The sequence below is a fragment of the Mastomys coucha genome, unplaced genomic scaffold, assembly GCF_008632895.1.
Source record: "Mastomys coucha isolate ucsf_1 unplaced genomic scaffold, UCSF_Mcou_1 pScaffold20, whole genome shotgun sequence".
NCBI classification, from domain to species: domain Eukaryota; kingdom Metazoa; phylum Chordata; class Mammalia; order Rodentia; family Muridae; genus Mastomys; species Mastomys coucha.
Genome location: NW_022196903.1, coordinates 128,882,532 through 128,897,081, shown reverse-complemented (window position 1 = coordinate 128,897,081; position 14,550 = coordinate 128,882,532). Strand labels below are relative to the sequence as shown.

Genomic DNA, 14,550 nt, shown 5'->3' with positions numbered 1-14,550 from the left:
ACCAAGAAAGAATAATAAAATGATCTAGTTGAGTCTTGACCCCTCATAGCAACAACTGAGCTACACCTCCAAGCCAGGCACAGCAGGTTGTGTATATGTACGTGGATGTACTGGTTCTCTTCTGTGCACCTGTGTGCTCATATATGTGTAGAAGCCAGAGGCCAATGTCTGGCGTCTTCCTTAACCACTTTTTTTTTTTTTTTTTTTTTTTTGCTTTTTTTGGAGACAGGGTTTCTCTGTGTAGCCCTGGCTGTCCTGGAACTCACTCTGTAGACCAGGCTGGCCTTAAACTCAGAAATCCACCTGCCTCTGCCTCCCAAGTGCTGGGATTAAAGGCATGCGCCACCACCACCCCCCGGCTCCTCCTTAACCACTCTTTAAAGTCTCTCCAAAAATATGCATATATCTCAGCTCCATAAACAACTGCCTAGAAAGAAAATTCAGGCCAGAACACTTCCAAACTTTTTACTGCGCCCTCCCAATCCAATTTTAATTTGCTTCTAGTTTTTCAGAGAAAATGTCAGCCATCAGCCATCCACTGATACAAAATAAAATTACCACCGGGTGGTGGTGGCATACGCCTTTAATCCCAGAACTTGGGAGGCAGAGGCAGACGGATTTCTGAGTTCGAGGCCAGCCTGGTCTAGAGTGAGTTTCAGGACAGCCAGGACTACACAGAGAAACCCTGTCTCAAATAAAAAATAAAAATAAAAATAAAAATAAAATTACCACCATGACACCTTGGAGAAGTCTATGAGGAAAATACGACTAGTAGAAAATGAGCCCCAAGGGTGTCCAACTTGTAACAACTGCTCCCAAGTTTGGATGGCTCCTCCCTGCCTCCTTTGGACTATCTCCTCTAACTCAGCCTTCCCACAAATGCACCATGAACAGCAACGAAATGCAAAGCCCGGGCCACTCTGTTGGTAGTCCTAACCTAGCAGGCACATGAGCCCTGGGCTTGGTCTCCTGCATCACCACACAACCCAGGCACGGTGGCACACACCTACAACCCAGGCACAGTGGCACACACCTACAACCCCAGCACCTGGAATTCCCTAGACAACTGTTTAGCCCAAGGAACCAGAAAAATGAATGTTTCCAGGGCTCTGAAGCCCTTTGCAGCTGCACCAATATGCAACTCCCTTTAAGCAGGACTTCTCTTTCAAAGCTATCCATCATCTTGCTCTTGACTTTTCAACATGTTAATTAATGTCTTAATCCAATTAAAGACAACCAATTAAGCTGCCATATAATCACACAGACAGGTCCCCGTCAGCAGGAGGTACAAAGCCTTCAATAGCAAGGTCTCCAAAGAATTTGAACACTGCTCTTCTAAAGGACCAGAATTTAATTCTCAGCATCCACATCGGACTCAAAACTGCCTGCAACTCCAGCTCTAGGGAAGCCAACACATCTGGCCGCTGGGCACCTGCATAAAAGTGCATACACACACAGACACACACGCACACACAGAGATAATAAAAATACATCTTTAATAATAATAATTACTATTGATCCACATCAGGCTGACTGTTGACTGAGATAGGTGGCTCACACACCATCCTGTAAAGCTTTACAGCTAACTCCAGACAGTGCTCCCTCAGCTAGGCCGTGGCTTGCAGGTAGGAAGGCAGTGCAGCATGAAGAGCACATGGCACTTGTGTCACAGGTAAGGAATGCAAGCTGAAGATCGGCCAGTCCTGTGTCAACACTGTAAAAGTAGTCCCACTGCAAAGACACTCCAATCCTGAGAGAATGAGCTCCCAGCTGGCCGGGCTGTCTCTGGACAGAATCTTAGAGCTGGCAAGCAGAAGTCTTTCTAAAGTATTAGCGGCCCTTCCGCTTCTTCATTTTCCCCCCAGCCACCTTGTTCCTCACACCAATGGCACCCTCCTTATCATCATCATCTCCGGCGTCCTCTCCTCGCTTCCGTTTCTTCTTTTCTCCATGTTCCCTTAACTCCTGCAAGGCAGCAAACAGGAGGATGTGACTGGCCCGAGTTAATAGCATCCCCCCAACGCGCCATCCTCAGGTCACAGGACACCCGCAAAGGCTAAGAATCAACTCCAAATGAACAGAAAGGCTGACCTCATACACAGAGACCAGAGCATGAAAGCGAAGTAAGACTGGCAGAGATGTGGTCACATGACCTGCTACAGCTTTTCTAGGGGACAATCAGTCATTCTGTATGAATTCTACTATATGTGTACTCCTTGGTCAATCTCATTTCTAGAAGTTTCCTTTAAGGAAATAAGCAAAGCAATGTATTCTAGGATATTCAGCACAGCCCTAGTTAAAGTGGAGAAGACAAACCTTCATCAAATGTAAACCATGCTACACACATGCGATGTAGCCATCAAAAAGTGCTTACATGTGTTGGTCATGGAGGTGCACAGATGTAGTCCCAGCACTTGGAAGGCTGATGCAAGGGGCTGGACATGAGTTCAAGGGCAATCTGGGCTACACGTAAGTGCAAGGATAGCCTGGGCTATACAGCAAAACCTTGCCTCAAAAATCTAAGAATACCAAAAACGTCACATGGTGGACAGAAGGGCAAAACCGAAAAAAAAAAAAAAATCCCATGGATTTATATTTGGTGAACCACAAAAATGACAGTCACATATAATTAGGTAAATTCTAATCATGGCTAAAAAACCAACAATTAGTTCTCCCTAGGGCCTGGTTCACCTTTTCAGCTACTATTTTAATCTGTTCTGTATTTTGTGAGATTTTTCCCCAGGTACAGATCTGGCCTAAAACTCTCAATGACCCCCCGACTCAGCTTCAAAAGTGCTAGCATCATAGGCATACGCCATCATACTCAACCACAGGTAGCACTGATGTGCTTGCACATTTGTGTCCACTTTTCTTCCCCACCTCAGACAGCAATTTTATAAATACTCACACATAAATTCCATGTGAGTAAAACCCACAGCAAGTCTGTATCTGTTATTAAAAAAAAAACACTACCACCAAAGGCAAAGGCCCCCACACTCCAGCTCTCCAGGAAGACAGCTGCCTCTAGAATCTTCTCTCATGCTGTTACTGCTACAAGACTCACAGTTCACATGAGCTTGCCTGGTGCTGAGAATACACGGAAGGTACTCAAGTAAGGGAGTGGTTCTGAGAGGTGAGGCAAATGCCCAAGCTCACTGTACCCACAGCTAGTCTTCTAACCCTCAGACTGACCTTTGTGGGGGAGGCCTGACACATAAACAGTGGAGGAGAATATGGCCAGCCTGTTCAGACTACACCAACCCAGACTCAGGGGTGAATTTCCCACAAGCCCCTCAACTTTCATTTGTTCATCTCGACTCTGGACAACACATCAAGTGTACAGTGAGGAAAGCTCATCAGAGGCTGCGGAAAGCAGATGCAGCGTACCATTCGGGCAAATCTCTGGGCTTCGTTCACACGTTCTGTGAGCATCATGACCTCCTCATCCTGCGTTGGAAAGACAGGCAATTTCTTCCCAATTAAGTGCTCGATGCGCTGGAAGAGCTCCACATCATACCTAAGGAAGGAGAATTGGCCTGGCTTGGCTGAGCTGGCAATGCAGGCTTCCAACCTTCCGCTGGTAGTGCCATGGCATCACATATGACAGAACACGGCCAGATATAAACAAAGCCAAATATATGAGTCCTCAAAACACAAGTAAAGACACAACCTTCATGCCCGGACAGCTGGGAAATTACCCACGCAAAACACTAGGTATTCCACATTCAGTCATATGCAGCAACACTAGTTAGATTCAGTGGGTTATAGAAAAAAGCAGTGGGCACAAAGGGGCAAGGGGATATTTGGGAGAATATGATCAAGGTACATTATAGACATATGTGAAGCTAGCAAAGAGTAAGCTTTTGAAATGGCCTGAACAGATGGCTTGCTGCTTGAGAGCACTGACTGCTCTTCTAAAGGACCATGGTTCAAGTCCCATCACCCATATGGCAGTTCATGACTGTCTCTAACTCCAGGCCCTGGGGATTCGACCTCTACTAGCCTCTGCAGGCACAACACATGCAGGTGGTACACAGACATACATGCAGGCAAAACACCTATACACATAAAGTCAGACATAGTTATTCTAGCCTGTCAGAATTAAGGGAAAGGTCACTGCTCCCAGTTCTAGTACTCCAAGAAGCAGCAGGTGCCACTGTGCTTCTGTATGACATATGATGTATGAAAACCAGGTAACTACACACAGAGAGACAGACAGACAGGCAAGCAGGCAGGCAGACACACATGCCCACAGGTGCACGCCCACAGAGCCTATGGAGAGAGTCTATACAGCTAGCACTGCACCGGGCAGAGGTTGCAGTCAGTCTCTGTTGCTCAGCCCGTGTTGATTTTACTCACTGTGTTACAAAAGTAATGGCCTTCCCAGAGCGCCCAGCTCTCGCAGTTCGTCCTACTCGATGGATATAATCCTGGAACATAAAAGGAAAATAAATTCACATCAGAACCAAGAAGGGTTGTGTGTAAAGTCCTGCTGCAAACCTCTCAAAGAAATCACATGCCTTTGGAACATGGAGGACACGGCCTGGGAAACTTGCTGAGAAATCTGCTTCTTTGTTTGTTTATGACAGGGCTTCTCTGTGTGACAGGCCTGGCTGTCCTGGAACATGCTTTGTGGGCCAGACTGCCCTTGAACTCACAGAAATTCACTTGTCTCTGCCTCCCAAATGCTGGAGTTAAAAGCGTTCAATATTACCACACTCGGTTTCCTCTTCTTCCTCCTCCTCCTCTTCCTCTTCCTCCTCTCCTTCCTCCTTCTCCTCTTTTTAAAAAACATTCTCATAACACAAAATTCATCTAATGCCTGCTTTCTCTTATACAAAGACAAACCTACAATAACTATCTACAGGGTTATGGCAACACTGAATAATGAAAAACACTGGCTGGCAGCTGGAGAGATAGCTCAGTGGTTAAGAGTACTGACTGCTCCTTCGTGGGTCCTGAGTTCAATTCCCAGCAACCACATGGTTGCTCACAACCAACTGTACTAGGATCTGATTCCCTCTTCAGGTGTGTATGAAGACACAGCACTCATACACATAAAAAACATGAATAAATAAATCAAGAAAGAAAAAGAAAGATAGACAGACACTGGATCTAGGGGTCCTACATAATTATCTGCATACCACCATGTCTCTAAACTTTAGTTCCTATTTATAGACCAGGGCTAGAAATGAATGCACAGTCTTTAGAGTTATGTGAATATGGAAAGAGATAGCAACTTATCTGTGAGAACTCAATAAAGAGCCAAGAGAAACATTTTTGGTTGTCACAACCAGAAGAGTGTGAGATACTGTCTACTAGACTCAAGGAATGTTAAGCATACTATACACAAACAACTCCCAAGACAAAGAATCCACCAGTCCAAATGCTAACAGTGCCAAGACTGAGAAATGCTGAGATACTAGGCAGAGAAGCTGTGCTTGTAAACAGCATGTGCTGTATTTGCCGCCTTAGACTGTGTCCAGGAATTCTCTCTGGATATCTTCGCATTCACATCTGCTAATGCTATAAACAGGCATGTGCAAACAGTGAGAATAAATCAGTCAAGAGCTTTCTCAGTTGTTGCTATGAGACAGGGTCTCATGTAGCCCAGGCTAGCCTTACACTTCCGATGTCTCTTACGGTGACTCTGAAGTCCTGATCTCCCTACTTCCACCTCTTGAGTGCTAGGATTACAGACCTGGGCACCACACCCAGTTTCTAGGATTACAGACCTGGGCACCACACCCAGTTTCTAGGATTACAGACCTGGGCACCACACCCAGTTTCTAGGATTACAGACCTGGGCACCACACCCAATTTCTTTGGTACTACAGCTCAAACTGAGTCTTATGCCCTCCAGGTAAGTGTTCTATCAAACAAGCTTTACCTCACCACTTTCTGTTTTTGATACTGAACAGAGGATAAAACACTGCATTATAACTAACGGAAAACAAATAACAAAAACACATTATTTAGCAAACAAACTTCGGAACTAGGAAGTCCAGGCCAACAGCAGAACTCACCTTAGAATGAGTCGGAATGTCAAAATTGACCACTACATCCACATGGGGTATGTCCAGACCTCTGCTGGCGACATCAGTCGCTAGAAGAATGGACCTCGCCTTAGCCTTAAACTTATTAAGGGATCCAAGGCGCTTGCTCTGAGAAGAAGAAATGAGAAACTTTAACCCTAAAAAATGAAAGAATCTTTACATACAGGACATGGGAGACAGACAAAATAAACACAATGAGAAATTTATTTTTATTTTTTTATACTTTCTCCCTTCTAAATCCAAGCTGGGGCTTCGCAGTCAAAACAAGTATGGAAACAACAAAAACTTAAGACCAGACAATCAACAGTGCCAACACATCAACTCAAAAGCTCACACGTCAGACCTAAGCCTCTGAGATGTATATGTCTATTTACATGTATACTCAGTGCACACAGTATGCACATACAGAGGACACACTGGGTGTTGTGACAACCTTTTTGAGACTCTTTCCTGAAGATGGAGAGATGTCTCAGTGATTAAAAACATTTTCTCCTCTTCCAGGAGATTTGGTTCCCAACTCCCACAGCTCACAGCTCCACAGTTCCAGCTCACTGACCTGAAGCTCACTGTTAGGCTAAGCTGGCTGTCTCCACAGCACATGTCACCACACCCAGTTCTGGATATTTCTAGGGCTCAAACTCAGGTCCTCATGTTTGCACAGAAAGTTCTTTACCAATTGAGCCACCTCTCCAGGCCTATCTATGACCTATTCCAATCTTAGTCACCTGCTGTCTGAATGACAAGGTAAGCATACAAAGACCAGGAGTGTGCAATGAGCACGGCCCGCCATAAACCAGGAGCGTGCCATGGGCTCTGGTGCCCCGTCTCTGCTGCAGTCATCTACTGACACGGGGTTTGCTTCCTCTTCCCCACAGTTCCTGTAAAGAACCCTTACCTGACTCATCTGTCCATGGAGGGGGATGGCAGTGAACCCGAGATTTCGGAGTAGCAAAGCTGTTCTCTGAGTGTTGTTACAGGTGCTACAGAATATCATAAAGGAGTTGCCAGCCAATTCATTGAGAATATAAACCAGGTAGGTATCCTAAATCACAGAACAAGGTACATAACTGACCTGGAAGAAGGGTTGAGGACCTAGCATCATGTGGGAGAGACGTCTATAGGAGTGTCTCAATTATGCAAACCACCAGCTTTGAGCCTTATACTTCTCCCAGGTTTTTGGACAAGGTCTCTGTGGGGACTGGAGAGACCCCTGAGTAAAAGTGTAAGGAGCAGATTTAAGTCCTGAGCTACTGTTGACAGGTGTGCTACTGACATGAAATGGCCATGAAGGTCCCCAATACCTCAGAGCTGTGGGAACAGCATGCCCTCTGTGGTCAGGCTCAGACACCATCAGTGTGCTGGTGCTGACAGTGTAGAGAAAGTATCAAGCACAGGCTCCTGCTCCGGGATGTGCAGAGCCAAGACTGCTCCCTGTCAGAGCCCCGTTCTAGAGAACAGCTAAACCTACTCGTGTATACAATAAAACAAACATGCCGACTTTCTCAGTCCTTGTTGGTCAACTATCAAAGGGCACAGCCCACCCCATCCCAGCTTCTCCATGCCTGTACTTCCTGATTTCCAAGCTGCCCTAGCCATGTCAATCCCTCATCTGTGCAGGTGTGACAGGTCTCACTATGGAATCCACACTGGCCTCAAACTTACTGTAAGGTCCAGGCTGGCACTGAACCTATAGTGACCTTTCTTGCTTCAGGTTCCCAGTGCTAGGGACACAGGCATGCACTGCCACTCCTGGCTAGCTACTATGCACTCTGTGAACCAAGCACCCTAATACATCCCGACATCACACACAAGATCTGCACTTGGCCACCAAGCAAGATCTTTCCACAGTAACCATGAAGTAAGCAGAGGAAGGAAAATCAACTGCAGGGGTGGTCTGGGGAGAAAGCTACCATTTTATCAGGACTTCTACTTTGCTGTAATGCCATGAATTCCTGGCATGTTCACTTTATCTGGAATAAACATAAGTTGGACATGCAGCCCTCAGCTGGTCGAGAGTTGACATATTCTCAGATGCTTTGGTGAGGACAGGAATGGCAGCGATGACAAAGTCAACACTTTACCTTGAATTTTGAGGGAATAAAAAGGTAATACTGCTGCAGCTTCTCAACGGTCTGGTACTTAGAGGACACAGCACACTTCACAGGGTTCTTGAGAGCTGCACGCTGAAGTTTTTGCACCTAAAGATAGAAAACAGAATAGCACGCCAATTCAATGCTCAGTGTTCTTACTTTCATGTGTTTTCACTATCGTTCTAATACATAGGTGTGTGTGTGTGTTTCCCATGTGCACACTACACATTAAACCCAGGACCTCCCCCCACCAAATTTAACCACAGATTTTCCTATTAGCTACAACTCAAACCCTAGTTTTACTTTCTACTTTGAGGCAGGGCCTCCCAAGCTGGTCCTGAACTTACTTTCCGGTCCACACATGCCTTAAACTTGTCATCCTCCTACCTCAGCCTCCCAAATAACTGGGATACTCATATATCAATTCCTTCTTTTAAAAAAAAAAAACCTTTTTTTTAATTTTTGTTTTTGTTTGTTTTTGTTTTTGTTTTTCAAGACAGGGTTTCTCTGTATAGCCCTGGCTATCCTGGAACTCACTCTGTAGACCAGGCTAGCCTCGAACTCAGAAATCCACCTGCCTCTGCCTCCCAAGTGCTGGGATTAGAGGCATGCACCAACACTGCCTGGCTTAATATTTGGTTTTATGGACAGGGTTTTATCATACAGAGCAGCCTGGCCTGGAACTGACATCCACCTGCTCCTGTGTGTGTCAACTCCTAAAGAGGAAAGCGGAAGACCAAGCAAGTCTCACCTTCTTGGTCATGGTGGCAGAAAAGAGAAATGTTTTCCGATCTCGGGGAATCACTTTGAGGATCTTGTCAACCTGGAGCACACAGGAAAGAATGACAGTGACATTTAGACCAGATGTCTGTAGGTTCTCTGCACAGTATAGGGGATGTCTGGAGACGAGACAGGACTGAGAAACCAAACCCTGGAGGTTTAAGGATTTAAAACACAATTCGAATGTTCAGCTAGAATTGACTGAATATTCACACTCTGATACTAGACCAGACGTTATGCTTTATAAATGCCATTCAAGGAAAAGAACAATTTGAAGCTAAGTTAAGAGCCAGCACTTGGGAGGCAGAGGCAGGTGGATTTCTGAGTTCAAGGCCATCCTGGTCTACAGAGTGAGTTCCAGGACGGCCAGAACTGTTACCAAAAACCCTATCCCCAAAAATGAACAACAAACATCAAACAAACAAAAAGAACTCACCTCTGTCTCAAAATCCATGTTCAGTATCCGATCTGCTTCATCCATGACCAAGTACTTTAGAGCTCTTAAGTTGAAGCCTTTGGTATTTTCCAAATGGTCAATCAGTCGGCCAGGAGTAGCTACCAAGAAAGGTTAAGGAGAAAGGACCCAGGGGTAAGATAGGGATCTACTTCTCAGAAAACACTGAAGACACAGAAGAGTTAAGCAGAGTCACAGGTCCACCCCCCAGGTGCCACCTGACATGGCCATGGGGGTATTTACCTGTGTCAGTGACTCACCTATTACTATATGTGGCTTTTTGGCCAATGCTAGTGACTGAGACATTGAATCAATTCCACCAACAATGACAGCTGCAGAAACAAAGCAAACACAGAGCCTTCTCAGCGAGTACCTTCAAGCCAATGTTAGGTTTCTACTTCCATTTGTCCACCCACTCCCAAGGCTAAACCACAACGCCAGCTCCTTAAGTCAATACCGTGCTAACCGTGCCTCCCTCCCGCTCTCCCTCCCCACTTGTGGTGGGGAAGGCTCTGCCCTGCTCAGGCACTTACCACACTGCACTCCAATAGATGACCCCAGGGCCTCGAACTGTTCAGAGATCTGAAAGGCCAACTCTCGAGTAGGGGTGAGGACCAGGGCAAACAATCGCTGGGGAGTCTCCAGTAGTGCATTCAGAATGGGCAAAGCAAAGGCGCCTGTTTTTCCAGATCCCGTTTCTGCCAACCCGATAATATCACGACCTGCAAGAAACAAAACAAAACTCTTATACAAAGAAATGCACTCTGAGTTCCTTCAAAGTTTTCTGTACTGGCATAATGCTGGGCACAAGGTCTTCCTAGTGAATTAGAGATTGAATAAACGAAAAAGGCATGGCCTCTACCCTAGATTAGCTAAAATTCAGTAACAGGACAAATACAAAATATGTTTAAGCTGGCCTGCACTCAGGAGGCAGAGGCAGGCGGATTTCTGAGTTCTAGGCCAGTCTGGTCTACAGAGTGAGTTCCAGGACAGACAGGGCTACACAGAGAAACCCTGTCTCAAAACAAAACAAAACAAAACAAGATATTTAACTTAGAGCTAATTTCTAAAATTGTTTTATGTATGTGTTTTTTCTCTCTGTGTATATGTGTGTGTATGTTTCCATGTGTAACTGCGGCAAGTCAGAGGACAAAGTATAGGAATCAGTTCTCTACTTCTACCATGTGGGTCCCAGAAATCAAACTCAGGTCATGACTTTCAGCAGTAACCACTGAGCGATCTTACCAACACAGATGTTTAATTTGATAAGGCCCTTAACACAGACCCCTAGGAAATATAACAAGTTCATGAAGGGGAATGCCAGGCTAACAGATCTACAAGTTTTACCTGGGCAGAATGCTAAGGTATTATACGGGAAGGGAATGAAGCTAGGAAGGAGGTCATAACCCACCCCCCCTTGCGTTCTGATAAGCAGGGAATTTCACAAGCGATGTTATTCTTCAGGAAGATGACCCTGGATGAGGCAAGGAGCTGAACAGCGCACGTGATGCAGCACAGCTCAGTCCCACCTACACCCGAGGCTTGGCGAAAGAGGAATATGTGGACCTGGGCGTTTGACTGGACAGCATAGCAAGGATCCATCTCAAACATAAAAGCGAACAAACACTGGTTGAAAGAAATGTGGTGGGTGACATAAATTTTAGTATGGGAAACTGACAAGCCAAAAATGGAGGCAGGAACTATAGAAAAATCAGTTCTGGGAGGAAGTTAATGATTCTGGATAGAGAGAACTTCAGATTCAGAGAGAGGTAGCTACAAGCTAACGGGATATATTATGCCAGCAGGCCTTGAGCTCATCTTCCTAGAGAACAGCAGAATGAAATCTCCCTGATTGCCATAACTAGTCGTGACCCATGAGCATCTTCATAATCTCACTTTCCCCCTTCACACAAAAGCATGCAAACTAGCAATGCAGACATGAGAGCCATGAATTTCCACCTGGTTCACACTCCTGAGGGGCATACACATCAGAGGTACAATCTATGAGGGGTATGTCCCACTTATGAAAATTCTTCTTCTGTTTGTTTTTTTGCGACAGGGTTTCTCTGTGTAGTCCTGGCTGTTCTGGAATTCATTGTGTAGACCAGGCTAGCCTCAAATTTAGAAATCTGCCAACCCCTGCCTCCTGAGTGCTGGGATTAATGGTATGCACCACCACCACCACCTGGTTTTACACCTGAAAATTCTAACTCAGTAGGTACGAGTTATTTTAGAATAAGGAGAAAGAGGATGAGGATAGAATCCCTACTATAAACCAAAAGGGAAGAAACAGTAGCTAAAGAGACAGGCTGGGAAAATACTGTGTCGAAATGAAAAGATGACAACTTCAAGAAAGGCTTGACCAAGGGGGTTGGGAGCTGCAGAATAAGCATGATGGATTCTTTTTCTGTTTGGGGGGTTTTGTTTGTTTGCTTGTTCTTTAAGACAGTGTTTTTCTGTATAAATGTCATGGCTGTCCTAGAACTTGCTTAGTAGACCAGGCTAGCTCCAAACTCTCAGAAATCTGCCTGCCTCTGCCCGTGGAGTACTGGGATTAAAGGCGTACACTACCACACCCAGCTGTGTGGTGGATTCTTAATTCCTATCTCTTAGAGCTTACCAACTGAGTCAGGATCTGCCATGCAAATTCAGACAGCAGAGTGTTCTGGGGCTTAGAACTGTCATCCCTCCATTCATTAACATCAGTGTCTACCTTCCAGACAGCACAGGCTTGTACCGCCATCACACCTGTCTTTATTTATTTATTTGAGGCAAAGTCTTGCAGCTCCCCTCCCACCTCTGCCTCCTCTGAGTTAAGAACTCGGTGGTAAGTAGTCTCTGGTCATTTCCAGAGAGAGAATATATCTTTATTCCACTTGAAATGTGCCAGCAATAGCTCTTAAAAGCAATACAAAAACTGTGCATAATGTCACCCTGACTCTGTACTAACCTGTGTATGTAATTCCAACCTACCTTGCAAGGCCAAAGGAATAGCTTCAATCTGGATCTTGGTGGGCTTTGCCCATCCCAACTGGTCACAGGCTTCACACAACACATCTGTCACACCCTTTAAATTCAGAAAACCGTACTTTAGCAGAGAATCCATCCTCATATCCCTTCATTTTAAATACCTTTATCAGCACCATCCTGCTGGTGAGATGTAGCCCTTTACACTTTACCTAATTTTACATCTCAGACACTGCTTTATATGGACACTATGGGACAGCTTCTGAGACAATTTCTAGTCACCAGGGACTGTGTCAACTGCTTTACATGTATCATCTCATTTAACCCGTCAAATCAGTTCTGACAAGCGGCTAGTTATTATTCTACCAAGTTATTGTTGTTGTTATACACACGTGTATTTTATTATTATTATTATTATTATTATTATTATTATTATTATTATTACATACACATGTGTAAAGTGAGGCACAGACCATAACAACTTGCCTCTTGTAACGAGGTCACGCGTGACCCTTGGGTACCATACAGCTCTATACTAAATGGAGAGGAAAGCAAATGGGGCCTCTCAGGACTTGCAGCATCCTTCAAGGCAAATGCCCCCGAGGGAGCGTGAAGAGACCCCGAGTTTCTCACAGCCCGAAGGAAGCATGAGCTAGGCCCCAAGGTGTTTTTGTACCATCCAGGCTGGGATAAAAAGTGCCCGAGCCCTGGGTGTGTCTAACACCAACATCACAAAATAAATACCGGCATCGCCCACTCTCACCAGGTCTTTAAAAGTTTTCGTTTCCTCCTCTTCTGCAGCTGTCTGGAGAGCTTCGGAGGGGCAATCGGGTTCCTCGCCGGCCGCCATCTTGCTCGTGGACTCCGGAAGTGGGGCCGAGGCGCAAGGAGTGCTGGGAAATGTAGGAAATTCCTTTCCCAGAGTGTAGGTTCTGAACGCCTCTGGCTGGCTGGTCTGGCGTTGCAGCGCCCCACACAGGTGGGACATTGAAGAATAGTAATGGCTCGAAGCCCCTGTGCCTAAGAACTGAGCCAAGAGAAATGGCTGATGACCTGCCCATCCCTTTTTGCTACCCTTTGGGTATCCGCTTTATTTTTTTTTTTAATTGGTTTCTTGAGGCGGGATTTCATTCTGCAGTTTCGGCTTTCCGGAGCCTTGTCTGTCTTCCCTTTGGCTTACCACTTTTCCAACTATCGAAATGTAAACACATGGATATCACAATACTATCTATTCATTACCTCACATATTTGGCAATTGACAACCTACCATATACTTGGACTGTGCTAGGTGTCTTGTGATAGGGCAGGACAGTATCAACTTCCACTGCAAAGAGAAGGCAAACAATACATAGATAATAATGGGCCACTTTGAACTATGAAAAGCGCTATGATGTAATAAGCTTACATAAAAATAGGGGAGCAAAGCTTTGGAAGAAAGAGGTGTCAGAATTGCTACAAGATTGGGAAGGAGTCTCTGAGGCAGTGAAGGAGTCTCTGAGGCAGTGAAGGAGTCTCTGAGGCAGTAATACTCGAGTTGGGACCTTACTGATTACAGAAAGGCCATTCTGAGTTCAAGGGACAACTCTTGAAGACTGGCAGATCTGTGCAGACCAGTGAGGTGTCTGAATAGCACCACTCAAGCTAGTGAGGTACAATGTATGTTGCACGGCCCTGTGCCTGCAAGTGTACCCCAGTGGGGGGGAGACATTGGTGTTTTCAATATGTGGTATATTGAAAGCACTCTTCTGAAATTGAGTCATTAGAGACGATCTGGTATTCCTTCCTCTGTGGTATCCCTTTCTCTGGCAGAGTGTGCAGTGCATGTCGAACATACCTTAGGGCTCCAAGTACCGAGGCCATGTGGGAAAGACATAAACTTGAAATATGTAATGAAGATAAGCAGTGGCGGCTCATGCCTTTAATCCCATTACTCAGGAGACAGAGGCAGGTGGATTGCTGTGAGGTAGAGGCCTGACTGGTCTACATAGCAAGTTCCAGAACAGCCAAGGCTATTTAGTAAGACTATGTTTCAAATTATATATGTGTGTGTTTATGAATGGATGGATTGATGTAGCAACCTTCTACTAAGACACAAAGAAGCAGAAACTACACTTGAAAACATTTGTGATGATTATCCACTGAGGGAGAGGAGTTGAGATAAAATGTACAAGCTGGAATTCAGAAACTAAAGAACAGGAAGTAA

General features: G+C 45.3%; 1 protein-coding gene across 1 annotated transcript; it reads right to left on the bottom strand.

Moving 5' to 3' along the window:
* Positions 1 to 1,477: 1,477 nt before the first annotated feature.
* Ddx47 (DEAD-box helicase 47) lies at positions 1,478 to 13,242 on the bottom strand. Its single transcript, XM_031383652.1, has 12 exons — positions 13,111 to 13,242; positions 12,354 to 12,447; positions 9,914 to 10,102; positions 9,641 to 9,712; positions 9,363 to 9,481; positions 8,898 to 8,969; positions 8,138 to 8,254; positions 6,952 to 7,098; positions 6,027 to 6,164; positions 4,360 to 4,430; positions 3,388 to 3,517; positions 1,478 to 1,965 (listed from the first exon to the last, which is right to left on the bottom strand). Exons 1-12 carry the CDS (start codon positions 13,195 to 13,197, stop codon positions 1,831 to 1,833), a joined length of 1,371 nt encoding a protein of 456 aa, XP_031239512.1. The 5' UTR covers positions 13,198 to 13,242; the 3' UTR covers positions 1,478 to 1,830.
* Between the last annotated feature and the right edge of the window lie 1,308 nt (positions 13,243 to 14,550).